This window comes from Falco cherrug, chromosome Z, assembly GCF_023634085.1.
Source record: "Falco cherrug isolate bFalChe1 chromosome Z, bFalChe1.pri, whole genome shotgun sequence".
NCBI classification, from domain to species: Eukaryota; Metazoa; Chordata; class Aves; order Falconiformes; family Falconidae; genus Falco; species Falco cherrug.
In genome coordinates this window covers 14910057-14936313 of record NC_073720.1, presented here as the reverse complement: position 1 = coordinate 14936313, position 26257 = coordinate 14910057, and the positions used below count along the sequence as shown (strand labels likewise).

Sequence of the window (26257 nt, the reverse complement as noted above, 5' to 3'; positions counted from 1 at the left end):
AAAGAGAGAAGAACATTTTTCCAAAATGTACAATTGACATAGATGCTGAAATTTTTGATGCTCAACTACGTTACAGCATCATACAAAATAAGGCGGAGGGGGACAATGAGAAGCCACCCAGTACTGTCCCCTAGCCTGAAGCAGAATGAATATAGGTATTCTTACAATTAGAAGAACATTTTCTTCAAAGTCTAAGTACTTTTTCCTTTTAAGATACAGCTAAGTTGCTTTTAGTGATTTCCTCATGGAAATTCTAAACTAGGGACCTATTTGCCAAGAATTAAGCCATTCACACGTCTACCACTACGCTTTTAAATGAATCAGTAATTTCAAGTGCACCTTCTAACCTACCATTTTTAAATCACCATCATAATATCTTAATGGAAGTGAGTGATGCAGAGACCATGAAGGTACATGCAGTGATGACCTGCCTTCTGCTGAGGTCTTTTGATGAAAGTTTGTTGTGTTGATGAGATATCTGTCCTGTTTAATGAGTTTCCCTTTCTCTGCAGACCCTGCTGCAAAGCCCCTCTCTTCTCCATTTAGGTGCCTCTGTAGCAAGGAGCCAAGGGCCAGGTCTGATATGCACAGCTGTGTAACCTTGACTCAAACTGCTAATATAAAGCTGTGAGAAAGTCTGCAGAGAGATTAAAAAAATAAAAAAATAAAAAATATATTAAAAAAGCGCTGAAATTATAAAAGGTGAAAGTACAGAAACTATAGACAGAAGTAGGATTTTTGAGATAGGATTGTCAGTAGCGAAAGGACTCAAGAAGGAAAACAACAGCATGTAAAGTGGAAAACAACAGCATGTAAAGTTATAAAATCATAAAGAACTAGGGAGGCTAATCAGGCTAACTAGAGGGTTAGCAGGGAATCACCATTTTGAGTCAGCATTAGTGGCAATGGATCGTGAACACACATAGTCAGCCTACCAGTTGATTAATTCCTAGTTATCTGTTGTGTGTGTTGCCCAATACTTATATTACACTTCTAAGTTATCTATAGCCTGATTGCAGGGTGTCTTCATACCTGCTGAAAGATACTCAATTAACCCAAAATAATGGTTAGAACAAGGTTTATCAAGCAGAAACTGGGCTGATAGACCCACAACTTTGTTAGAGGTAATCCAGTTCAGGGCGGTTCTGCACTGCTCAAACTTTGTTAAATAAGCTGATCAGTGAGCTGGAAAGAGGCAGGCGGATAATTTCAACAAGGATAAAAAACTTTTCCACATATTTAAAAGGAAAGAACATGACTGTTCCGTATAGCACAAGCCAGAGATAATGTAACAATGAGGAGACTTACTCTTCAGACAAGGTGTATTTTGTTGAATGACGTCCATAAAGATAGGTGTCTCCTCCCTGGCTCCAAGTACATGTTACTACTCTCATGTCTTGAGTTTGGCAGGAAAAATCATTAGGTGTATCAGGTGGTTCTTGTCAGAGGTAATAACCAAAAAAACACCAACAGCATGGCAGTCAAGGCAAAAGTCATCAACCTTTTTACTGTATTAACAAACTAGAAATAATGGATACGTGTAAAGTCTGGTTTACTACAGATACTACTTCAATTATACTTACTCAATGACCACTCTGCAGAGAAAATCAGGATAACACTGTAAATTAATTGCAATCCAAACCCCTCTATATGCTATTATTTTTTGTTATATTCATGCATTCATTAATATAATCTGTATTGTTTTCTGTCTGTAAAAATTGCTGCTGGCCTTTGAAAGGGGGACTGTGCTGAGATTTTACCACATGCACACAGACAATGCAGCTGAACTCCTAAATGGGTAGGTATATTTAAAAATCAGTTACCTGTCCTAGGATCAATTAATGAGATTAATCTGAACACATTTAATGCTATTCTTTAATGTGTTCCATGACAGGACAATGAGGAACTTACAGTAAGCTTCTTTTTTCTTCTCCCTCCCATTCCCTACAGCCATTCCTGACTTAAAACAGCAGGAAAATATAACTGTAATAAAACATTCACTTACTACCCACAAAGAAAACTGCATGATCATAGCACTGCTCTTCGTTGCAAGAATCTTGACAGTAGACGCTGATGTGAGGCATCTCTTGATGTGCCACATTTTTCACAGTGATAATTCTGACTTGACCATTTGTGTGATTGAAAACATGAACAGCTGGGACTACGAAGAATTCCTTAATGATTTGACCTTTCCTCCCAATGCAACACAGAGTGATATCAGAACCTTCCTCTACAATTTTTTCATTTGGAAAGATTTGTGGTTCACTGTTATTTGAAGTGTCCAGGGCTGCAAAGTAATATATAATAAACAATTTCAAAATCTGCTTATAGGAGCAGCCTTCAACCAGAACACATAACTGAGCATTTACACAACAATCTGCTAATGTTATATTAGCCATTCATGCACTTTTATTTAGGATTGTTCCCCATACAGAGATCAACTTCACATCTAACTGTACCTATATTTCTCTTAAACCCATAAACATGTAACGAAGTCCAACAAACTACCTAAGAGACAAAATGCATCTTTCTGCCTTTCACTTAAGAGGAGACAAAGAGTTTGTGTTCAACAACTGCCTTTACGGATGAACACTGCCTCCTGCACCTATGAACAGGCTGATGCTTACATTCAAAACGCCTGCTTTTGAAGATTATGAGCAGGAGGTTAGAAAAACATGTTCTGAAGCTTATGCAGACCTCAGCTAAGAGAAGTCAACATTGAGTGAATCAGATCAGTAAGGGGATACTCAGCTTTGAGTAAGACTCCTATGGCTTTCAATGTTGGACTCCTTGCTGAATGCAAAAATCAGGGGGAATTAACTGACTTTTGGGTAGGTTGGAGATAAATTCTACTCTCAAGAATCTGATCCAAAAATCTGATGACGCCTAAAGTCACTGTCTTTCCAGAGAGCTCTAAATCAGGTCTGTAATGCAGGATCAGTTTGTGGCAAAGAAATAGTATTTCTGATCCCTATCCAATTTCCATTGAAAAAACAAGATCTCCAAGATTGAGGTTAGTGAGAAAGAAAGGGAACCTTGTATCCTATTTCCCATTATATAAGGTGAGGAAGACGAGCAATTTATGTGCCACAACCCAAGTATACAGACCTATGATACTTCTACAGCCCATGGTATCTCCCACAACCAAAAGCCATTGCAGCTCCAGCAAGAGTAGTGTTTCTTTACAAAATCGCTGTAGTCGTATTTTCAAAGGCAGTTACATAGTTTGTTTAAATTAAATTATCTGCAAACCAAACTGCTCTAGTAAGACAGTGTAGTCTGGAAAAAAAAAAGGGGGATGGTGGTGGTTTGTTGAGCAATCGTTAATTACATTATGGGTTCACTCCCTATTCACTCTCATATAATTCACAGAAGTTCATTCGAAGTGACATATGGAGCTGTCTTGTTTGTCTCTTCATCTTTTCTACTAATGAAAGCTATGAACCCCAGACAAAAGAAACATGCATCAGACGATGTAACCATAACTATGTGCTTCCTCTCCTCTCCTCTAGTTTGGGCCAGGGCTGCATCTAATCTGGTGATAAGCTACACTAGAGCCTATCCAAGATCCCATGCCACTCTATGTATGACTGTTTTTAATGTGCAAGCAAGAAAAGCTCTAAAACTTTTGGTCTACTAGCTTAGGAAGATAGTCTGCAAATTAAAAAAATAGCTGAAACATTGCTATTATTACCAGGGAAAAAAAAAGGGGGGGGGGGGGGGGGGGGAGGGGGGAAGAGTTTGTCAGTACTTAGACATGAAAGCGTTCAAAATGGATTCTTAATTTGATGCCATCTCTTCTGAACTGGACTTCACCGTTACACTCAGCAGCAAATGACAATCTAGCTTTGTACTGGAAAAAATAAAATCAATATTGCAAAGCCTTATTGTGCTTACCCAGGACAGTCTCCCACCGACTCCACTGACTCCAGATTTTTGATGCTTCTGTTCTGCTCCTGATTCTCACTGAGTGTGACATACACTCCAAAGGTAAGTCTGAATCCCATACCCAACGAAGAGGCTTTCCTGATTTATCAAGTGTGACATTATGAAACTCCTACAAACAAAGGCCAGTAAGGCAAAGTATTGAAAACACAGAGATGTGTAGACATTTTGGAAGTCAATCAAAAGCAGTGAGAGAGAGAGAAAGCTCAAAGGAGGACAATGTTTTTGAAAAATGAGCCTCTGAAATATCACTTGCTACACGTGATCTCACACTAAGTAACTAAGAAGCTAAGTAACTGCTTACAAATCTGTACTAGCAGTGGTAGAGTGACTGAGGTGCTGTCAAGACTGCTTGATTCTGACAACATAGTTGTGAGTCAGACCCTGCTTCTGATGAAAGTGAAAATAACCACTCTCAGTGGGTTATTTGTGCCTGCTTTACACGGGTCATAGCATGCACAGATACTCCTGCCTGCAGGTGACCTTGTCTAAAGCTCTGGGTTACATATCCCTAGCTCTGAATTACAGCAGGCATTTGCACTGGCCAGTAAGAATTAACACAGGTGATACTGTAGGTCTGAGGCACAGCATCTGAGGACAGTACTACCACCAGTGACAGGCAGAGTAGGAGAATATCTGCTGATTTCCTCAATACACACATGCAAGAACCACAAATAAATATATTCAAAACTGTTACAGCTCCATGAAGACAACAGGACAGCCTGAAGTATGAAATGGAGTATAAAACCCACGAAAGCTAAATGCTCTGTAATTCGGCAAACATTTTTATATCAAATTACATAAATTCAGACAAACAGCAAAAAACATTAAATGTTCTGCTGCTCTCTAAGAGAAGATACTCTACAAATTTCTTTTAGCATGTACCTACTAAGGCCCACCCGGGCGCTAAATGAGCTGCACCAATACACGGCACAGCAACTCAAACTAACTTGGGCACCATGTAGGCACACAGACAGATGAAAATGTAACCCAAGTGTGAATCTTCCTTGGCATGACAGTCCATAAGAAGCAGGAAAAAATGGCTCAAAAAATTCTAGTAATCATCTGTAATTATTAATACATTTTAGAACAGAACACATGAATATGAGCCCCCCGTGTGCCCAGGTGGCCAAGGAGGCCAGCAGCACCCTGGCTGGTGCCGGGAACAGCGTGGCCAGCAGGGCCAGGGCAGTGCTGTCCCCCTGCACTGGGCACTGGCGAGGCCGCCCCTCGACTCCTGTGTTCAGGTTGGGCCCCTCACTGCCAGGGGGACGCAGAGGGGCTGCAGCGTGTCCAGAGACGGGCAGGGGGCTGGTGCCGGGGCTGGGGCACAAGGCTGGTGGGGAGCGGCTGGGGGAACTGGGGGGAGTCAGCCTGGAGAGGAGGAGGCTCGGGGGCACCTTGTGGCTCCCTGCAGCTGCCTGACAGGAGGGTGTAGGCAGGGGGGTCGGTCTCTTCTCCCAGGTAACAAGCGACAGGACAAGAGGAAACAGCCTCAAGTTACACCAGAGGAGGTTTAGACCGGGTATTAGGAAAAAATTCTTCGCCAAAAGGGTTGCCAAGCACTGGAACAGGCTGCTCAAGGAAGTGGTTGAGTCACCATCCCTGGAGCTATCTAAAAAAACTTGTAGACGTGGTGCTTGGAGACATGGTTTAGTGGTGGACTTGGCAGTCCTGGGTTAACAGCTGGACTTGATGATCTTAAAGGTCTTTTTGAACCGAAAAGGTTCTATGATTCTATACATTTCAGTACTTCTTCAAGCAACCTTACCAGATTCTCAGCATACAGATCTGTGCTGCACCAGAGCCCTTGGCTCACACTGACAGCTGGAGAACTGCTCTCTATTACTGCTTTCCATCAGCAACACCTGCACTTTCATAATATCACCACTGAGAAACACTCTGCAATCAGTTTACAATTTAATTTCTCAGTTATAGCACTGAGGAATGCAGTCACTGCTTTGGAAGATAGACTGTCCATGCTTTGGTATGAGCAGGCTCACTTTCTTTATTGGACCACATTCTTCAGAAAAACACAGAAGCAAATACATTTCTGTCTGGTAGTGACATCACAAATACCCTGTTTATTTCCCTTGTCATGTTTATTATAGTTAACAGACAAGACTATGTCCTTGGATTCGAAAAACTCATTCTTTCTTCCAGCAAGTTAATAAGAGTTTGTTGGAAGGATACTCAAAAAAAACCCCACTTACTTGTTTGTAGCTGTATGGCCCCAGTTTCTGACTTGGCTAGATCTACTCATGGGATGTTAAAAATCCTACCCCATGTATTAAGTAGCCATAATCTTCTGAATTCCATAGAGCTCATCTGCAGGGAAGATGTGGTTCTACAGACTTAGAAACAAAATACTAACAACTTGGCTGATCTGAGAAAGCTTTGATTCTTAACAGTGCCCATCTTCTTTTATTGACTTCTGGTTTCAGAAAAATAAGCCCTTCTCTGCTTTACCTACTTTCTCACAAATAGCAGCTTTAAATGAGCTAGAGCAGTTCGCCAGTTTTACTGAGTTTTAACATGTGCATTTCATATTCTTCCACGGTTCAGTCAGCAGATGACTCATAATAGGTTATAATACCCCTAAAACATGCATTAATTCCCAAAAGATTCTCAGATCCAAAGGAGAGGAAATTTTCTTTGGAGACAAAAACTCTCACACTGAAGTCACAAACCGGAGAAAACATCAGGAGTAGGCCTAAGCCTATGATTTGGTAATCTCCACCTCTTCAGAAAATTTGGCTGGTTTAGGTGTTAAGGAAAACTAGCAGCACAGGGACTCTGCAAAAGAGGCATCACTACTTCTTCCTTAACTGGAAGAGGTGGGTATAAGATAATGGTGCTAAAGGCCAAGTACAGGGCTTAAACGGCTTCACCCTCACTGAGACGACCTTTTGTTCCACAAGGTGAGAGGAGTTGCAGCAACATGACTCATGTTCACTAGTCCCCAGTTAAGGGTAGTAATCATGCTATAAAAAAACAGGCTGTCTTTAGGAGTAATGGAAGGGATGTTTCTGGGAGGCCACTTGGGGAACCTGCATAGTGAAAGTGAAACAGAGGTCTTGAAAATCAGATCTCCTAGGTCTACCCACCACAACGCCTCAATAAGGATATGCAAGGCATAATAGAAATTACTTCTTCATCTGAGCCTACTTTTTTTTTTTTTTTTTTTTTTTTTTTTTTTTCCACAGAAACTGGGCATAATGTTAGACCAAGTCTGGCACCTATGAAATATGAACGTATTTCTAGTACAGTTTTGTAAATACTGTGCTGTAAATTGTAAACCTACACAGCAAAACTATCTGCATATGCATCTGAACATTTCATTTTCCTTTAGCTTCCTTTGTATCATAAATAACTAATATACCTTTTTTAAACATATACTTACTGTCCACACAGTAGTGGTTTCATCTGTTCGACGGACTTGTATTTCAAAAGACATCACCAGCTCAGCATCATGCGCTGACTTGTCAACATCCCATTCCACAAGCAGTTGCTGAAGAGCCAAATCCTTGGAAATGTTAAGGTGCTTTACTGGAAACAGGATGGATTCTAGGAGCACAAAAAGAACACAAAAATATTAACGTTTAGCTGTTACAAAGCAGATCTGAAACAACAATGGTTAGATGTAAAACAGGTTCCACACTAGACAGTTCTGAAGGAAGAAAATAAAAGCGATCAAGACCCATGCTGTTGATGTCAAAAGCAAAGATAATCTTTAATCTTAAGGCGAAAGCAGGCTAGAATGAGGTTCCCAATTCTACTCAATAGCTGCCCCTGACATTGGGTGCACCACTTCATTTCTTCATGCCCTCAATTTACTAGCTACTTTATGGAAATATTGATCCATCCCTTCATAATCTTATGAAGAGAAATAACAATGTATTAACAGGGACTGAATCCCAAGAAATCCTAATCCCCAGCAAGCCTTCTCATCATCAGGGCAGAAAATCTAGGTTCAATTTTGCTCTCTAACCTAATTAACACTAAACTAATTAATGCAAGTCAAGTATTTGAATAGGATGTTTCCCTCCACTAGCTAGCTCAGATGATAGTCTAGTATTAGGCGCATTCCTGATTGCTCTACATAGAGCTTAGGTACTTTAGTCAGGGCTGTGGACTCTACAGCTGGAAGCAGACACCTAGTTATAATGGCAGCTCCATCTTTTTGTGGGTCTGGAGTTAATTCCCAGAATAAAATACAGTTTAAAAGTCAGGCTGAGGTCCCTTTTGGTGTGAGGAAAGGGAAGTCCACTTAAGGCTAGCTTACTGAAAACTACAGATCACCTTAGAAGTAGTCCCTCTTTTTAAATGTTTGCTCTGTCACCCCTCCCAAAAAAAACCTAACTCTTGGAAGAGATGAAATACAGTGCCCATTGATCTTCATCTTCTCTCATTCCTGAAAAATAAACAAAGAGCAAAAAAAGAACCTAAACTTGATTTGGTTGTTACTGAAGCCAGGGAACTGAAATGGCCAAGTAACCAGGCTTTCTCTTTTGTCATGGTTGCTTTCCAAGACGCCTCTGCTTGTTACAAATGACAATCAGAATGCTTATATTGACCAGGACACAGAAAAGAAATCACAGAAATAACTGTATATTCTAATAAAACAGAATTCATTCTGGCCATTCCTGCCCCACTACAGCCACAGTCCTCAGGGACATGATGGATCGAGACCTCAGCAGCTTCTTCCCACAAAACTGTCACGTCCAGTCATTTCTCCCAGATGTGCTTCACTCACTGACCCAATGATTATCTGACACTGTTACAGACTATTAGTGGCAGAAATGCAAGCATTCAGGAAATTTAGTTTGAGAATCTACATTTTGATAGAAGCTTCTGGAAGCAATCAGATATCCAAACTATTTTGCAACTTATCCTGTGGTGCCTGCTCTGCTGTAACTTCTGTGCAATCATTTCCCTACGTACAGATCTTTACATTAACTGCAGGAAAGGAAAGGCTCAAGAGAAGCAACAGTTATAGCAATCCTTGATCCCTCAAAGGAAGCAAATAATACTTTATAAGCTTATTTATTAATTATGAGAATACAGACACTGATACCGCTTAGTTGTTTATACAAGTCCAGCCTATAACTAAAGAATAAATGGAGGCATGTATATCTGGTACCATTAGTAACAGCTTATAAAAAACTGCTGAAAGAAATGGTTGTTTCTCTTTTAGCAAATCATCTACAAACTCTGTTGTTATAATTTTAATCCATTCCATTTTAAAAGGTAATCGAAATCAAAGCAAAATGAAAAACGCATGCTTTCAATCCAGAGGAAACTACTGGCATAGGTTCCTTCAGATACACTTGGAGGGAGAAATCAAGGTTTCATGGTTCAACATAAACAGAACTGTGGTATCCTAAAAAAGTTTTTGAGAAATAAGTATACATGCACATATATGCACATGTACCTTCTACCAATTTTTACTGCAGCCTTAACACAGAATTAGTGGAAAAATATGAACATGTGTAAAATCCATTAAAACAGAATTTGACAGCATTGGTGTATTTTGTAAGGTAAACAAAAATATGTTTCAAGTGCAGAAGTAAGTTTTCTTTTGTGGCTATGGTTATGACGTGGTCCTTAAAAAAAAAACATACCTGCTGCTTGACAGTTGCTTTTGAAAAATAACGGCTATCAGTTTTATACTACCATAAGGAAACCCAGCACCCATCACAGCTAGTAGATGCCTGAAACCAAGCGGAAGGCCTGTAGATAAATTTCACTTGCCTAAATGACAGGGGAGCAGCAATTTTAGGTTTTACTGGAAAACAGAAATCTTGTTGGCTTCACTGCCAAGGACTGACCAGGCAAAGAGCCAGAACAACCAAAGCAACAAAGTGAGCCATAAAATTAACTGTGGAAGCAGTGTATCTTATGTTATTTTAGGAAGGTATGACAAGATGCACTTCATCTCCCAACATTCTACAGACTTCACCATCAAAACAAGATAAAGGCTGCTAAAATCCCACTTATGCTAAGGAATTGACTGTAATGTTGTTCCTCCCCAGCATATAATCTTAGCTGTTAATTTTCCGGTGCACCTCACCTCTACATTCATCATCCATTTACATGAAGCACCACTTACCAAGCCTCTGAGGGGATCTGATTTTACATATGCAAATAGGTGGCTGACCTAAAGCTCTGGCCCTTGCCATTCTTGTGTTTTCCTCTTGCAGTGCTAAAGCAACTGGGGGAGTCAGATGGGCCCGGCACAAATAAACCTAAAGGAAGGGACCCAGCTACTCTCTCAATGAAGCTCACAAGCACAAAGTAAGACTCTCAGGGAAAGGAAACAAACACACCTGAAAGAAGAGCCAGCCTGTTGGCAGAAACCCCTTTCCTTTTTCAGGGTGCACCATTAAAAGAAATCCCTGAGTATCTTCCGAATTTCCCTATCCTCTTTTCTGCTCCTTCTCTAGCCAATTCTAATTGCAAGTGTCACTACTATGCCTATTGCATTGACAATGAGCTTGCCTCTCTTCTCTACATGTGACTTTTTGCCCAAGCTAAAATCTCATCCCTTTTCTTACCATGGACAATATTTTCACCTGCTGCATTTAATTAACTTGACAAAAAACCAAAGGCCTCGTTAGTTTTGCTTTCCCTCTATCTACATACAGTGTCCCTCCACTACCCCCTTTTAGTTAGATGACATATCACTGCCAACCTCACAGAAATTTGTTTTCCTCAGAGCCTGGCATAAGACAGTCTAGATCACCGGTCAGGGCTTATACACAGTACCAACAGAAAAAACAATATAGTTAAGGATATATCCAAGATCTTGAAGGCCACATTGAGTTACAATGTGAGACTTAAAGACTTCTGTAGTATAATTTAGATATGCAGAAGTACATGTAGCATCCAGTTACAATCTTCCCCTCCTACCAAAGTTAAATAATCAAGGCATCTTAAGGCTTGTTTTAACTTGAAAGCTAACTCAAAGACTGTATGAATAGCTTTATGATTACAACAGAGACGAATTCTGTTCCTGAACAACGGCATGTGAAAACAAGTGACCAAATTATTGTAACATAGTAACTGTTTAGACTTGCCTGCATTACAAAGTTTTGCTACTCTAGGGACATTGGTAATAGTCTCAAAACTGAGCAGCCGGCACCTTGAGTGAATGGAGTGTGAACACAGGAATTCAAGGTTGAAAAGAGACATAAAAGTCTGAAATAGATATATTATCCCCTTCAGTATGATGACAAGTAATTTATACAAAAAAACACCCCTCTCCCTCCTTCACCAACTTAATTCAGGCAATACAACTTCTATAATGCAGACTATAGTCTGGTAAATTCTGCCTTCTTAATGGTGGTTATAGAAAAGTAGATTAAAAACATTAATTCTTTTTTTTTCTTTTAATGGAGTAGTGCCCAATGCTATTGCCAGTGGCAAGAGTGCAAGTAGTACTTTTAAGTACTTTTAAGTACTTAAAACACACACCTTTCCGAAAAGTTATCTATATTCAACTTCATTCCCTTCGAATATGCATATTTGCTTTTTTCTTTGTATTGGATATATATGTGAAGTGTAAGAAACAAAAATCTGTGCCATCATCAAAAAAGGAACCAACAGAAGCGCTGATTTTTTCATAGAGGAGTCAAACAAAAAAATTCAAAGGGAAGGGAAGAGATAGAAAAGCATAGAAGTTGTCAAAGAGGAAATAAATTACTTGAAGATCCGTACTTGAAGAGTACAGATCAAAAACTTGAGACAAGGGAACGTAAATAAACACACTCTGGCTTCGCATCATTGCAAGTTATGGATTCAACAGGCCATTTTGCATTATGGGGTTACAAAAGGTAATTATACAAGACGCTTCATCACCTTACAAAAGAGAATAACTTGATTACACATGTAGATTGCTTAATCACAGGAGACTTACAAGTGAGCATGTCCAAAGCTTCAGTTGTTGTAGATTGCTTCCTTCTAAATAAAAAGCAGATGTTCAGACATTTACCTTGCTGTGAATATGTGGTGTGGCAAGTCCTCAGGAGGATCAGTACTGCCAGAACCATGAAGTAAGTCATCATTCATCCACCTTTTCCTGCACAAGACTTATCGGGAAAGAAGACATTTCTATTTATTTTTTTCTTTTAGGAGAAACACATGCCAGACAACAGTCCAGGTAATATTACTGTATTTCAGAAAAAATAAATAAAAATGCAACCACACAGACTCCAGGCATCTTAAAAGAAATTGAGGAAGAATGGATAAAGAAAGATACAGAATGAAAAAACTTGCTTGTTTTTTTAGGACCTGGTCACAGCATAGGGAAAAATACACTACACTTAAAAGAATCAGTTGAATCTAAACAAATAAACGACACAATATCTTCAAACTTTCCCCTCCGTTTATTTCTAAGGAATATTAAAACAAAAGTTTCTCCTGATATATTTTGGCTTTCCTCTTGCACAAATAACAAGATATCCATCCTAACAAGGGGGAAAAAAAAGTATAAAGGTACATAAGGCCTTGTGGTTTCTGCTTCAGCGTAAGCCTGACTGATGAATCCAGCAGACTTTGACAAGCATGGTCTCTCCCTTGGCCAGCATCCAAGAACTATATGAAGGGCTTTAGTTACACTGGAGTCGAAATACACATATCAAAGTTTTGGCAAGTTCCATTCCTAGAAGGACCATCATCTCAAACACCACACAGCTCTATCTAGCATTCATTTTACAGCTTTTACACTCACGTTGTGACAGGCTGAAACTGTTTGACTTGCACAGCCCAGTCCCAAGGGACTGATCATATGTCAGATCTCATAAGCTGCGAATTCCCCCATGCAGAAGGGAGAGGTAAACATTCAGCAGCAGTACGGTTAAAAGCAGTCATGCACAGAGGGTACAGGAGTCCAAACAACAGGAACAGGACAATGGATACAGCTGTCCTTAACTTTTCATTTCCATGCTTTACATTTCTGGAGCTGTGTAGAATACTGATAAAGAAAGCCTTCTACCACTGCATCCACAATAGAAGTTGAAACTGCTTAGCAGGACAGATAACCAAGATGACCTTCTGTCCCCACAAGGACAGAACATTTACTGATTTCAGAACAGCCAGGAATTCACTCCAGAATTTCTTCCTAGCAGAAAATTTCCAATTTAATGCCTTAGAGCTACAGACACTGAAGTTTAATGACCTTGCCTTAGACTGAATGGTTTTGAGAAACTCTGAATTTCTCAAAAGGATCAAAAGAAAAGTATTTCAACTTTTTTTTTTTTTTTTCCCCCAAAAGTTTCTAAAGGTCACACAGAAATTGTAGAAGAGTCCTGGGTGCAGCACTGCAGCCCAGGGCTCAAGCTCACAACAAGCACCCTTGCTGCAGTGTGCCCCAACTTTTTCCTTGTGAGCATAAACATGGAGGCCCCATATTTAAAAGGTGAACGTGGCTTTGCCTAATGTATAGGCTTCTTCAGTCCTTCTTGCCATTATACCAACATCCTCAAAAGTATTCAGACAACACTAAAATCAACATTAATAAAGAATCTAAATATTTTTGAGAACGTAAGCCTAATTCATATGCAACTAATAGACTGTTCCAAGAACTGACTTGGGGAAATCTGCTTTGTTATAGTTTTTCTATGTTTAGCCTTTGTTCTATCATCTGATGAAATTTAATATCTAAAAGGGAAAATATTTTGCTATGTTTTGTCTGGAATAAACACAACAGAATCTTTGTTATGGAGCAGTGAGTGGCAAGCAAGTGACACAACAAGAAGTCTTTCCAAGGCAGATTATGTTAACATTTCTGGTAACTCTTTAGTAGATTTATACAAAATTAATATTGAGAAACAAAGTCAAATCTTGCATGCCCTTTTTCAGAAAAAAATGAAAATAAAACTGCCTTTAAAGCCAAGGGCGTTGACTCTCTGCTTTAAGAACCAATTTAACACAAGGGCGGTCAGTTAGGTTCAGTGGCATAACTCCTGACTTGACATGACAAAAATCTGGCCTCACAGGACTCCTGGTTTTCTAAACATCTTTGTTGGGTCGGACACACAAAATTTGTCATCTATCACTTAAATCCAACATTAAATACAGTGGGAAATTATTGTGGAAGTCATGACAAATCAGACTATTTATTTAAATTACTTCCTATTTGGAAGAAATTTTCTGTTCTTAAGAGGCATTCTCAACTATTCTATTGAAATAAGCATCTAATTTAACTGTCTCTCTCCAGTCATCTACATTGTCAGTCCACTAATGGCACAGCCTAGATCAATTTTACTGATGCATAGTACAAATGCTGTATGCTACTAAAAGGCATTATAAGTTCATCTGAATATAAATGTATTTTGGAAGCTACAATGCTTTTCACTAATCAGTATGTTAATAATCTAGTTTAATACTGTATAATAAATTATGATAATGTGTGCAATTGTAGGTATAAAAGAGTTTTCATGGGAAAAGTTCTGGAATTCTCTAACAAAGAGAATATGAAGTGAGTTTAAATAAATGAAACGCTATTTGAGCAAAAAGAAACACAGTCCTTAATATATAATATTTTGACTTAAATCATCTTTATGCAGAAACTTTATGCCTATGACTAACAAATTAATCACATACAGTAATTACTACTGACTAATGTCAAGCACTTGTTCTAGATTATCAATAATTAATTTATTTTATAAAATCATCATTTAAAAATCTGTGTCTGTCACAAAGATTAAAAAAGAATCAAAACAGTTGTACACAATACATTATCAATTTCATTTTATAAAAACCCATGATGATAACAGATTAACTACACCCTTGCCAAAAGTGAAAACAATTGAACAACAAAAGGAATGAAGACAGGAAGCCAAGGAAGGCTTTTAGGTATCTAAATAATTCATCATCCTAAAAGAGGCAAAGTACTACCTCTGAGAAATAGTGAGCAACTATCAAATACCACAAGAAAAGTGACAATCACGACCATGGTTCTGGTGAATAGCTTAGCTCAGATTTGCCAATCTGAAGAATTATGAATACCATACTAGTATGCCACAGTTCTTAACCTGAGAATGAATCACTGCAGACTTTTTTCTTAAGCCTAAGAGAAGTCATGTCTTGTCACCATGCTTCAACATGGAATGCCTGTGTACTTTGTTTCCATGAATTGCAGGTAAGAACAAGAAGTTCTCATGCCAGTGACTTTGAACATGGACTGCAGACATGTAATTTGAATACTTTTCCCTTTCTATCTACTTTTGTCTTTAAGACAATTTTGCAATGGAATTTCTCTAGTCTATGACAGAATCACTGATTTTCCCCAACTGACTTTTGAAGAACTCCAAGGATGGAGATTCTACAACTTCTCTGGGCAACCTGTTCCAGTGCTTGCCACCCTCACTGTGAAGGTCTTTTTTCTCCTCATATTCTTCTTATATTCAGATATTAATTTTCTCCTTATATTAATATAAAATAACTTCTTCTATTCTCCTTATGTTCATATAATCATTTTTCTCTTTGTATTTTCCTTGCTACAATTTGCACCTGTTCCCTCTTGCCCCTTTGCTGTACAACTCTGCAAAAAGCTTAGCTTTATCTTCTCAGTAACTTTCCATTAGTTATAGGACTGCAGTCAGGGCTGCCCTTACCTTTCTCTTGTCAAGGCTAAGCAAACTCAGCTCCTTCAGTGACTCCTAAAGTGCTTCAGCCTCCCAAGCCTCCCAGTGTCTCTCCGCTAGACTCAGTCCAGTCTGTCAGTCTTTGCACTGTGAGCCCCAAACTGGACATAGTAATTTAGATATGGCCTCGTAAGTGCCAAATAGAAGGAAACAATCACTCGCCTAAGCTCTAATTATTTGCCATCATTATCAACAGTAGTTACAGTTCTAATTTCTCTGATGAATCTCGTTATTGGGATACACTGTGAAATGTTCTATAAAATGGGGGATAATGCTAAGCCATAAACTGAGGATGATTTGGCACAAAATAATCTGTCAGAGCTACAGAAGTTAGCTGAGCAACACATTTTTCATTTTACACTGTATTCTTCTCATTTCTAAAAATTCAACATCCATGGGGGAAATAAAGCAGACTTGTCAGTCTGTAGCCTGGATCACTGATACACTTTTTTTTTTAAAACTCATGAGTGTATACTCTACTTTTAATCCTTCCCATTGGAAAAATGTAACCCAGGGTATGACAAAACAGATACAGAAGGATTCAGGACTCCCCAGCCTAACTTGAAATTAATCAGTACTGATAGATACATCAATAAAACAGAATCATTTTGGAGACCTGGTGGCAATTGCAATAAATTCAGCAGCAACAGGCATGCTCAGAGACCTGACAATTCAAGAGCAGTCACTCAAGAGCTGGAGACAGAAGAGGAGCTAATTACCTTGGGAAGAGATGAAATCTCCTTCAGTAGGTAGTTTGCGAATACTCTAAATATATATCTCCAGGTAAACTATTTCTCCTTCAAAGCAAAAGGCTGGCTCAGATGATCCCTGAAGTCTCACCCAGGCCAATGCTTTTGTGATGCCATGGATGACAGGAAAAAAATTTCTCATTATTCATCTAGTAAACATGCCTAAGATGAACATTTTGTCCAGCCTCTCTTCAAAGGCATTAAAGCACTAAAATTCAACTGAAACCTCTTTCAAGATCAGGCTCATAGTATTCAGGAGTCATTGGCTGGCACATACTGCTGGAGTATAAGGAACAGCCATGTGTGTAAAAAAAGGAAGCCCCTGCTATAAACGTCTAATCATAGCTGACCGCAGAGTCATTCTGTTTTCTATCAATCTTCTTAAAGCCACATATTTCAAATCACGCTTCGTACAACTTTCCTTTCTCAGTGCCCTTTGCTTTGCTTATTTATAAGAGCTGTCAGTCACAACCCTCATCCTCAAGTGAATCAGAGCCTGTACATAGGCTGGGAAAAGAAGTTTTCAGCTTCTAGGATCCAGAAAACTTTATCCATTTTAAGGACAGTATTAGATAAGGACACCAAATCATAAACACCATTGATCTAACAATTTTTTCTAAACCGACATGGAAGAGGACTGCCAGCAAGGCAAATGCAGTAACAATACTACGTTGGATTTATGTCATATTTTTCATCCTGTGTTCTAATTCCCTCTGCTTCACAGACAGACTGAGGATAGGAATCACAAATCAAGTTCATACCATGCAGTATAAGGTCACTAACATAACTGATGTGTTTAGTGCCAAAACTTAATAAACCCTTTCTTTCCATAGCCAACAAAGAGACAGACACACCTAGAAAGTAAGCCAGATCACAGGCAAGTTAGTCTTCCAGAGGTGGTTTTTTTTTCCTCTTAAATAAACAGATAACTAGGTAAGTGCCAAAATGAGCTAGGATGCCTGAAGTCAATGGTTTGTACAAAGACTCTGCACTGAAGTGTGCTTCTGCTCTCCTGATTCCTGCAATTCCCAGTACATCCCTTGCAAAATGAAGTGCAGAGCTGACATCCAACTGAGGCAGCTTTACTGGAAACACAGTGTCAAGCCATTGAAAACCTATTGAGTGTCGGTAAAGTAACATCTGCCAAAGCATCCTACAACTAAATAGATGCCTCTTCAAAATAAAATTCATACTGTTTATACAAAATTTAATTTGCACTATTATGAATTCTGAAAAAAAAAAATAATAGCTGAGATAGCAAATTCTAAAGTGAAAGAACCCTTCCTTTAGTCCCTGTACTCAGGTTTTCTTCTACCAAATAATTTTAAAGATGGTTTTAATTATACTTAGCACACAAAATACATCCATGTATAAGACACTGAAAGCTCCTAATAATCCTTTGTGATGCAATGAGAGAGCAACAAGTTTTAAAAGCTGCATATGGAAAAAAGTAATTTCTATCATCAAGGTCTGATAGGCATGTAATCATTTGGCCACTTAGGCATAGCTTTATCTCCTGTTTTTTTATAAACAGAAATCTCTTTGATGCATGCTGTTGATTGTCTGAAGAGTTTTGCCAAAACAGGAAAACATTATGTACTTCATGGTCCCATGAAGGCTGGAATCCAAACATAAAAGCAATTAAACAGTGAAAAAATGGGGTCTAAAAACATAAAATGCTTGACAAGCTGTGTAAGACTGCTTCTGCCCTACCAGAAAGCAAATGCTTTTTGTAGGGAAGGAATCATATAACATGGTGGTATGACTCACACCAACAGGAATAATAATTTTACCATGTTCTTCAGGCTTGTAACATTGTTAGGATCTGGTTTACTCAGCTGGAGTAGGGTCTGGTCCAGGCATGCAATATTTAGAATAGAGACAGGTAAAAAGTTTACATCAACAGAATAGCCAAACTCCAAAAAAAGCAGGAACCACACTGGAATTTATGTTTTCTCATTTACTCCGACAGTTTTGAGACTAAACAACAGATTTCAGCTGCTTAAAAGAAGGCAGAAGCAACACTTTTTCTCTGTATGATGCTGGACTTAAAGGTCTGGGCTTGCCATTCTGGGCAAGTCAACACCTTCTGGAAGTAGTAGGAACAGGAGACATTAAAACTGAACCTAATCACCTGGGAGGCGCCGCATCCACACCCCACCATGTATCTCACCCGAGCCATTTTTGCTCGGGTCAAATCAGCCGCTTTGACGCTGCAGTAAAGCGGTGACACCCTGAAAGCAGAGAAGGTTGGTTGGGGCAGGGGGAGTGTCATAAAACGCTTTAAAATTGAACGGCAAGTGATGGTGCTGCCGGGACCGGCAGTTCCTGAGGGGTGAAGCGCCGCCCCCACCCGCACCCCCCGCCGTGACCAGGGATGCCTGGAAAAAGGGGGGTTAAAGGGCAGGCAAAGCGTGAGGAGGGCTAACGGGCACCAGAAGGACTAAAACTCAAAATCAAAACTCCAGAGCGCTTCAGAAAAGGGGCCAGGGTGGAAAGGGTGGATGGATTTTCCTCAGCGGAGCAGGCTGCGCTCCCCTCAGCGAGGGCGGCCGGGGTCCCCCCGCGGGAGGAGAGGGAGAGGGGAAGGGGGGCTACGGAGCTAACGAGGGGCTGCCGCGACAGGGGGAGACCGGCGTAACTCACCCGCACCCGCCGAGCAGCTCCCTCGGGGACGCGGGAAGCCCGGTCCGCGCCAGACGGGCGGCGGGACGCGCCGGCCCCCCGGTCAGTGCCGGCAAGGGCTCGGGCGGCCGTCCCTCCCCGGGCAGGGCGGTGCCTGCTCCCGGCTGGCGGGGGCCGGGTGAGCAGCGCCTCGGGAATTTCCCCCGGCCGCGGGGAGCGCGGCCCCTTCCCACAGGCAGGGCGCGGGCCGGGCCGCCTCCCGCAGCGCCCGCCCGCCATCTGCCCCCTCCTCCGAGCACCCGAGCCGCTCCGGTGCCCCGGGGCGAGGAGGGGCAGCAGGGCCTGGGGCCGACGCAGGGGTGGCCGAGCGAGGGAGCGGAGGACAGGCAGGGCAAAGACCTGAGAGGACCGTGAAGAGCGGAGACGCGGCGCTTGGCTCAAACGGACGCTTTCCCAGGGCTCCCAGTCGTGAGCTGGCCAGAAACCGCACTAGGAGCGGTGCCTCCAAAAGGCCTGTGCCTCTGGCGCTCTGGCCACAGGGCTGCGGTGTCCCCGCGCCCTGGCTGCAGGGAACTGGGACGGCGGCAGGGGCCGCCAAGGCAGCGGGGTGAGGGAGGTGGCCTGGCGCCTGCAGCAGGGCTTGGGGTTGAGGCCATAACCTGGTATGGTGCTGCGCTGCTGTCTCGCACGCAGCTTTCCCTCTCCGAAACCACGTTCAGGAAGGTTAGGGCTCAAAAAGTGAAATTACCCTCTCCCAAAAGCACAGGACCTTCCCAAAAGCAGGAAGAGATGGCAGGAGTTCGCTGATCTGCTGCCCTGCCCTTCAGCTGGGGGTCTCTGCCTGACAGGGGTTGTCTTTTTTGCAAGGTGCAAAATTTGTGCATGTGCTATTTTAAAGTTAATGTATTGAGCCATTTTTCTGCTCTAAGCCCCTTCATTTGTGTTTGAAAAATATGTCTTCTTTAGGGCTCTACTGGAAATACCTGTTAAAAATGTGTCAATACATTTAACATTTTCTGAATCAGTTTCAACACTGCTGCGTATTACAGATGTTCAGCCCTCTCTTGCCTCTCCATTTGTGTAGCATCAATGATTTGTGATGCTGCTTTTGCATGCTGATCCACATAATCCAGAACTTCCAGAACGAACAATGTAATAGCGTATCCTTCAAATGCTCTAGACTTACAAACATATGAACTCATTGCCATCTAAAAATAATGTTCAAAGTGCTAATTAGTACCCAAACCCGTAACAAGTTATTGAATGATGTCTATAAGGAATTCTCAGGCCAGGTCAGAAAGTGTTTCAAAAAGCAAGTTATCATATTTCTCATATTTGAGATGGGGAAATGGAAACAGAAAAAAAGAACAAAGGTAAATCCACAGAAGAACTTGGCACTGCAATGTGTTGAGTGTCACAGTGTCTACAGAATTTGAAGTCCCAAGTTAGGTGCCAGAGTTCTTTATATACCAAATAATAGCAATGTAGTTTGGAAAGGCCTAGAAGAAGATATCCAACCAAACCTGAGACTCCCTTTCTCTGTAACCACAGCTCTGAATTTTGCCCCACCTCTTATAGGTACTTAGTTGCCTGTGTACATACAGCCAAGTCCCAGCTCTGATATAGCATAGCTGCATAACCTTGATCCAGGAGCTGTGAGAACATCTGTAGAGAGATAAGAAAGAGACAGAAGTAGGGCTGTTGACATGAGGTAGTGGGCAGTTCAAAGATTTCACAGGGAAAGTACCAGCATGAAAAGGTATAAAATCCTAAAGAGAAAAATCACCTGAGGAAGCCTGGTCAAGCTAGCCAGTCTAGCTAGGGACTAGCTGGGATTCATTGTGTCTGGTTATCAGTGTTGATGAAGCTGGTAGAGGATGGCAACTTGATGATGCTGGGAATACTTTCCAGAGAGCCATGGGAAGTGACCCTTCCCCTTTTTTCTCATGCCTGCCTGCCCAGCAAAGATTTACTGGGTAGGTTAACATGAGTGACAAGTAGCTCACTGAAATCTAGCTAGCTCTTCTGTCTGTTAGCCAGTAACTAACTGCTTTATTTTGAATTGCATGTATTCTTCTTGCAGAGTCTCTGCATCTGGCTAAAAGTACCTGAACAAACCAATCAAGTATGATGGATGCACTCAACTCTTTAACCAAACTAGTGGTAGCTGGGTGCAGGCTCCAGAGAAGCTAAAGGCCTAAGCCTAGCCAGGCCAACAACTTCTCTAGTTCCAATCTGTTCTCTGAAAAGCCAAAAAGGAACAGAGTGACACAGTGAGCATTGATGCATATGAGCTTGGAACACAGGTCACATGATTAACGCATGAATAGCAGGTGCCTTTTCCAAGACTCATCCATCAAGAAACAAAGAAAGTTGTGGGTACAAGGAGTCTCCTGCATACCTTTCCCATTGAATGCAATTTGACTACAAGCCAACAACCTTAAGCCATAAATATGAGAGCTTAAGTGAGCTTTCTTTTGAGCTCTCCCTGCTAAGCAGCTGGCTGCGTAGCAATCTCCACTTGAGCTGGGACACATCTCAGAGTTGCTCCTTGAAGCAGAAGAGACCTCCCACCAACGGCAGATCTTTGGTAAGTGACTGATACCATGAAAAACCTGGTATTACAGTACACTAAGTTTTTATGTTGGCAACTTTGATTTTTGTCTTGGCAACTTTTGAATTGTTGTTATATCTGTTGTGCAGTAGGTTATAGAGTGAACCTTGCCACTGAATTTTGTTAAGATGCACTTTTACAACATCACATTTCAATAAAGCCACTTTTGCTGATACTTTTGGTGGTGGTTCTTTAAACAGTCTAAATTACCCATCTGCAACACCAAGAGGGGCCATAACAGACATCCAATTTAAAGGAGGGATTCACCTGTCATAAATCCTGAAAGCCCCCAGGAAAAGCAATTCCAGAACCTTCCTAGGTGACTTGTAGTGCTGCTTTTCCTTCCTAGGGGCAAAGTATACCAAATATCCAACCTCAGAATCCTAAACCACAGTCTGTGGCTGTTGCCTCGTGTTATCTTGTGCCATTTGCCACCACCAAGAAGAGTTGCATGTCTGCTTTGTCACTGTCTTTCAGGGAGTTGTAGGTTGCCTTTAGGTGGTCCCTTAGTCTCTCCTTTAGGAAACTAACCAGGCTTCTAGTTCATGTTATCTAGGCCATTGACAATCTTGGTACCCCTCTGCTGTATCTTCTCCTGTTTCTTAGCATCTCCCTTGAACTGGGGTGCCCAAAACAACACAGTATTATAGCTTTAAGGCAGTATCATAGCACAGCATTAGCACACAGAGCTCTAATGCCTCCTATTTGTTCATTAATGTATCATCATTTCAGGTGTGCACCTGGGTGTGCTAATTCAACCCAAAGTATGACAGCTTCCCCCATAATGCTGTCCTTTGAGTTTCCTTATTTGTGTGCATAAGCTTGGGGTGGGACCTTTTGGTTACCAACCCAGTCCATTTTCCCTCACTTCATTGTCAGTCATCATCTCTCTCCTCATCATTCCCAGTTTAAAGCTTTTGACAGGATGGCCAACCCACTGGCAAAGATTATTTTGCCTCACTTAGATTGCTCTCATCTCCTAGCAGTCCTCAATGTTCAGCAAGCATCTCTTGATTCCTATCTGATTCTTTACTGTTCACCCACTGAATTCTCCACTCACTGAGGGCACCTTTCCCCTTCACCGGCAAGACTGGGGAGATACACCTGAGCTCCTTGCCCTTGGGTCTAGCCTGCAGAGCCAGGTGTTCATGCCCAATACACTCGACGTCTCCCCTCACTGTATTATTGGTGTCCACATGGAAAATCAGCACAGGTTATTAATCTCAGCGCCCAGAAAATCAGCACGGGATGGTGGTCTCAGTGCCATGCAAACCTAATCTCTCCATGATGTCCTGGATCCAAGTACCTAGCAAGCAGAAGACGTCCCTGCCCCTCATAGCAGGGACTCTGCCACTATGACTCACTCTCTGCATGCTCAGCTGGCTCTTCTGATGCTTTGGTAAACAGTTCCTAGGCCCTCATCTGCTTCCAGGATACAGAGCCTATTTGTAGTTGCAGATCTGCAGGCAGAGAAGGAGACATGCTTCTGATGCCAGAAGTCACAAGCGTCTAGCTTTCATTATCGTAGGAGTATCGATTTCCCAACCCAATGCACATAGATGCTGCCTGTCCTTGTTTCAGCACAGCTGGGGATTCGACATTCGGTATCCGCAGAATCCTGGAGTTCTGGAGAGCTGTACTAAACCAGGCTTCTCTCTAGCATCCTCCCTAATCAGTCAGCCGAAGAGAAGAGCTCAAAGCACCCTTTTATCATGAATAGCTGGTAGAACTCATTAGGAGTTGGTAGACCTTGTTAGCAGTCAAGGCCTCCTGAAGCTATCTTTTTCCTGGCAGCAGCAGACACCCTGTAACTTCTGAAAGAGTTCCCAGGGGTTCTCCAGTGGTGCAGAAGAAGTTCCTGAAAGATTAAGAGTATCTACAGGCAGAACCTGGAGACTGCTGTGCAGGCTGCTGTGTCTGTTGGCTGTCTCCATTACCGTCATCATTTAGTCATGTCTTTTTTTTTTTTTTTTCCCTTTGCATTCTCCAGATACAAATATTGGCAAGTTTCATTAGTAGGGACACTCAGCTGAAGAGTTTTGAGCTTCTGCTTTAGGAAGGCAAGTGCTGAAATGGTTACCATTCAGGAAACTACAGCATCCTATTGGACTTGTGTAAGAAATCTTAACTGGCAACACACAAAAACCTGGCATTTTAAACAGCAAGTCTACAGAATATATAACTCTAGCAAAACTACAGTAATACTGTTTGAAAGATTAAATGCATCAGATAAATAATAGACAACATGAAGGAAGGTATGGTGTATGTATGTGTGTGCGTGTGCATCTTTGTGTCTTACTTCAGACAGAGATAGTTATAAACTTTGTGCTAGCAGTACTCCACATTGTCTGCCTACAATTCAGGCAATGTAGGGTTGTAGTCACTAAGAATTCACCTGTGCAGAGTTCTGGGTTAAAAAAATCAAACAAGTCAGGGACAGTACTCAGATTTTTTGCCCATTTTGCAAACCCTACTTGCTGATATTTGGCTAGACAGAGAAAATAACCTGGCCTAAGAGGAAAGAATAGCTTGGTTAGGGTTCTGAACACAAGAGTAGTCATGCCACTTGATCTCCATGAGTAAGTTTTTCTTCATTAATTGGAAGTAATAATGTTTCCTTTTTGCATGTTTGTTTTAATTTCTCTTGTCAGTTTTCAGACCACAGACTGCCTCTAGCTTTTGCTGCTGTGCTGTATAATATGATTAGACATGACCCCCGGCAGGATATTTGAGTCCCAACTTTCAAATAAACACATAAATAAACTCATTAATAAATAAAAAAGGGATAAATGAATGAATAAAAAAAAAAAGTGTATTTACTAGCAGAGAGAGGCTGCTGCTAGTGATGTTAAGCTTGAATTTCGATTTTAATTTTCTCTAGTCATACTAATTTTAGAAATGTTTTATTTAAATTATGTATTTTCAATATTTTAGTGTTGCTTACCTAAAAATAGAATGTTTCCCCTTTCATACATAATTTTTGTAGCCTCTTAGCATCTAAAACTTTTTTTTTCTCTGTTGACATCTGTGTTCAACAACATGCTTGTAATGGTACATAATCTACTTCCAGCATTTACAAAATCTACCACTGGTACACTAATAATAAGTACTAACTTATATGGTGCAATAAATGTGCCCCTTATGAGTAATAAAAAAGTATTTTTCTGATTTCTTCATCCTTCAGGAAGAAAGCAAGCCATTGGAACAATGCTATCTACTTTAACAGGACCGTTTCACAGGAAAACAAAAAAAATAATTTGCAAACAGAATGTACAAAAGATAATTCCCTTTGTCAGGCACTGAATCAAAGACTTGAAACAAGAGAAATGAAGTAGTTAAGAGTTCCTTATTAACCAATGCAAGTGAAAGACTTTCCTTTACTATGTTATTTAAAGTAAAATCAATCTGTATTTCAATATTTTCTGATTCCCATTAGTGATCATACATGAGTTTCTGGACAGTTAACTAGAGATGTTGACTCTTATTAAAATACAGTAATTTGTACGAAAAAGCCTGAAGTGCTTTCAGTCATAAATTTATGTTTAACGTAGTGTGAAAGAGGCCATCTTTGGAGCCAAAGCAGAATGAATCATACCCACACCCTGATTCTCAGAATGTTTTCTTTAAAACTTCCACTGCTAGAGACTCTGCTGCCTTTCGAGACTTCTCTGGCTAGGACCTAACTATCCTTAGTGGTAGCAAGTTCTCTTATATATAAACCAAAACACTTACTAGTTCTTTATGCCCACCACTGTCTGCCTACAAACGAATAGAGACCAAGCTATTATTTTGTTTTGCAGCAGCCTCTGAAATATTAAGATTAATAACAGGATGCCCTCAGCCCTCCCTAGGCTAAACAAACTCAGTTCCTTCAGTGGTTTGAAGAACACTGATCATGATCACCACTGTGCACATCTCTCTTGAAGTCCAGTTCTGAAAAAAGAAATGGAGGGGACAGCACTCCCAACAGAAGCCCTGTCAACACCGTATATGTACTTACAGGTGACGCTTCTGTTCCTACCTGTGTATTTCCTGTTTCCTCAGAAGCAGAATGGTCATTTAAGATCCACTTGTGACATTCTGTGAGCCAAAGATCATTTTATCTTGCCAACTCTTTTCTTTCCTGCTTGTTCAATTATCTCTGCTTAACCCTACAACTTTGCACTTTCCCTGTTGAGACACTATTTCTCTGATTTGCCAAGATGCTTTTGAATCTTAATCCTGTTTCCTGATGTCCTTGTGATCCCTCATAGCTTCATGTCATCTGGAAATCCTAGGTATCTTCTGTTATATCAGACAGATTGCTGCCTGCTAACAACCAGGACAGATCTTTCCAACTCCACCCGACATTGTTCCTTCCGAACAGTGAACCACTGCTAATTTCTTTCTGACTGCACAGTGGCAACTTCTAAAAGCAAAGCAAAGCAAACTGTTGCTTTCCATAAACAGTGTTCCTCAGGCAAGATTTAATTCCTAGCCAGGAACAATTTCTCTTTGGAGTTAGCAATTGCAGAAATAATCTTTTAGAGCAAAGGGCAGTGAAGTGTTCTTGAGCTGAACTGCGCTGGAGTGAAAAATTGCAGGTGTACTTTTCAGTTCAGCCAGAGTAACAGGTTTTGACCAGTATTCATGGAGCTCCTCTAGGAGTAATTTTGGTCATCCCACAGCTGCAGGGG

At 40.9% G+C, this 26257-nt stretch overlaps 1 protein-coding gene across 5 annotated transcripts in view; it reads right to left on the bottom strand.

Moving 5' to 3' along the window:
* The window catches only part of OSMR (oncostatin M receptor), a 35349-nt gene extending 16206 nt beyond the window's left edge, over positions 1 to 19143 (bottom strand). Inside the window, exons 1-7 of one of the 5 annotated variants that reach the window (XM_027811300.2) lie at positions 18989 to 19142; positions 16313 to 16444; positions 11939 to 12035; positions 7349 to 7512; positions 3898 to 4057; positions 2006 to 2287; positions 1309 to 1438 (exon numbers count right to left, since the gene is read on the bottom strand). In XM_027811300.2, coding sequence (XP_027667101.1) covers positions 1309 to 1438; positions 2006 to 2287; positions 3898 to 4057; positions 7349 to 7512; positions 11939 to 12011 — 809 coding nt within the window. In that variant the 5' untranslated portion in view covers positions 12012 to 12035; positions 16313 to 16444; positions 18989 to 19142. Of the gene's footprint in view, positions 1 to 1308; positions 1439 to 2005; positions 2288 to 3897; positions 4058 to 7348; positions 7513 to 11938; positions 12036 to 15563; positions 15821 to 16312; positions 16445 to 18984 lie in introns of those variants that run through there. The other 4 variants (XM_055698299.1, XM_027811308.2, XM_055698297.1 and 1 more) reach the window with 4 other exon arrangements.
* Positions 19144 to 26257: the final 7114 nt, after the last annotated feature.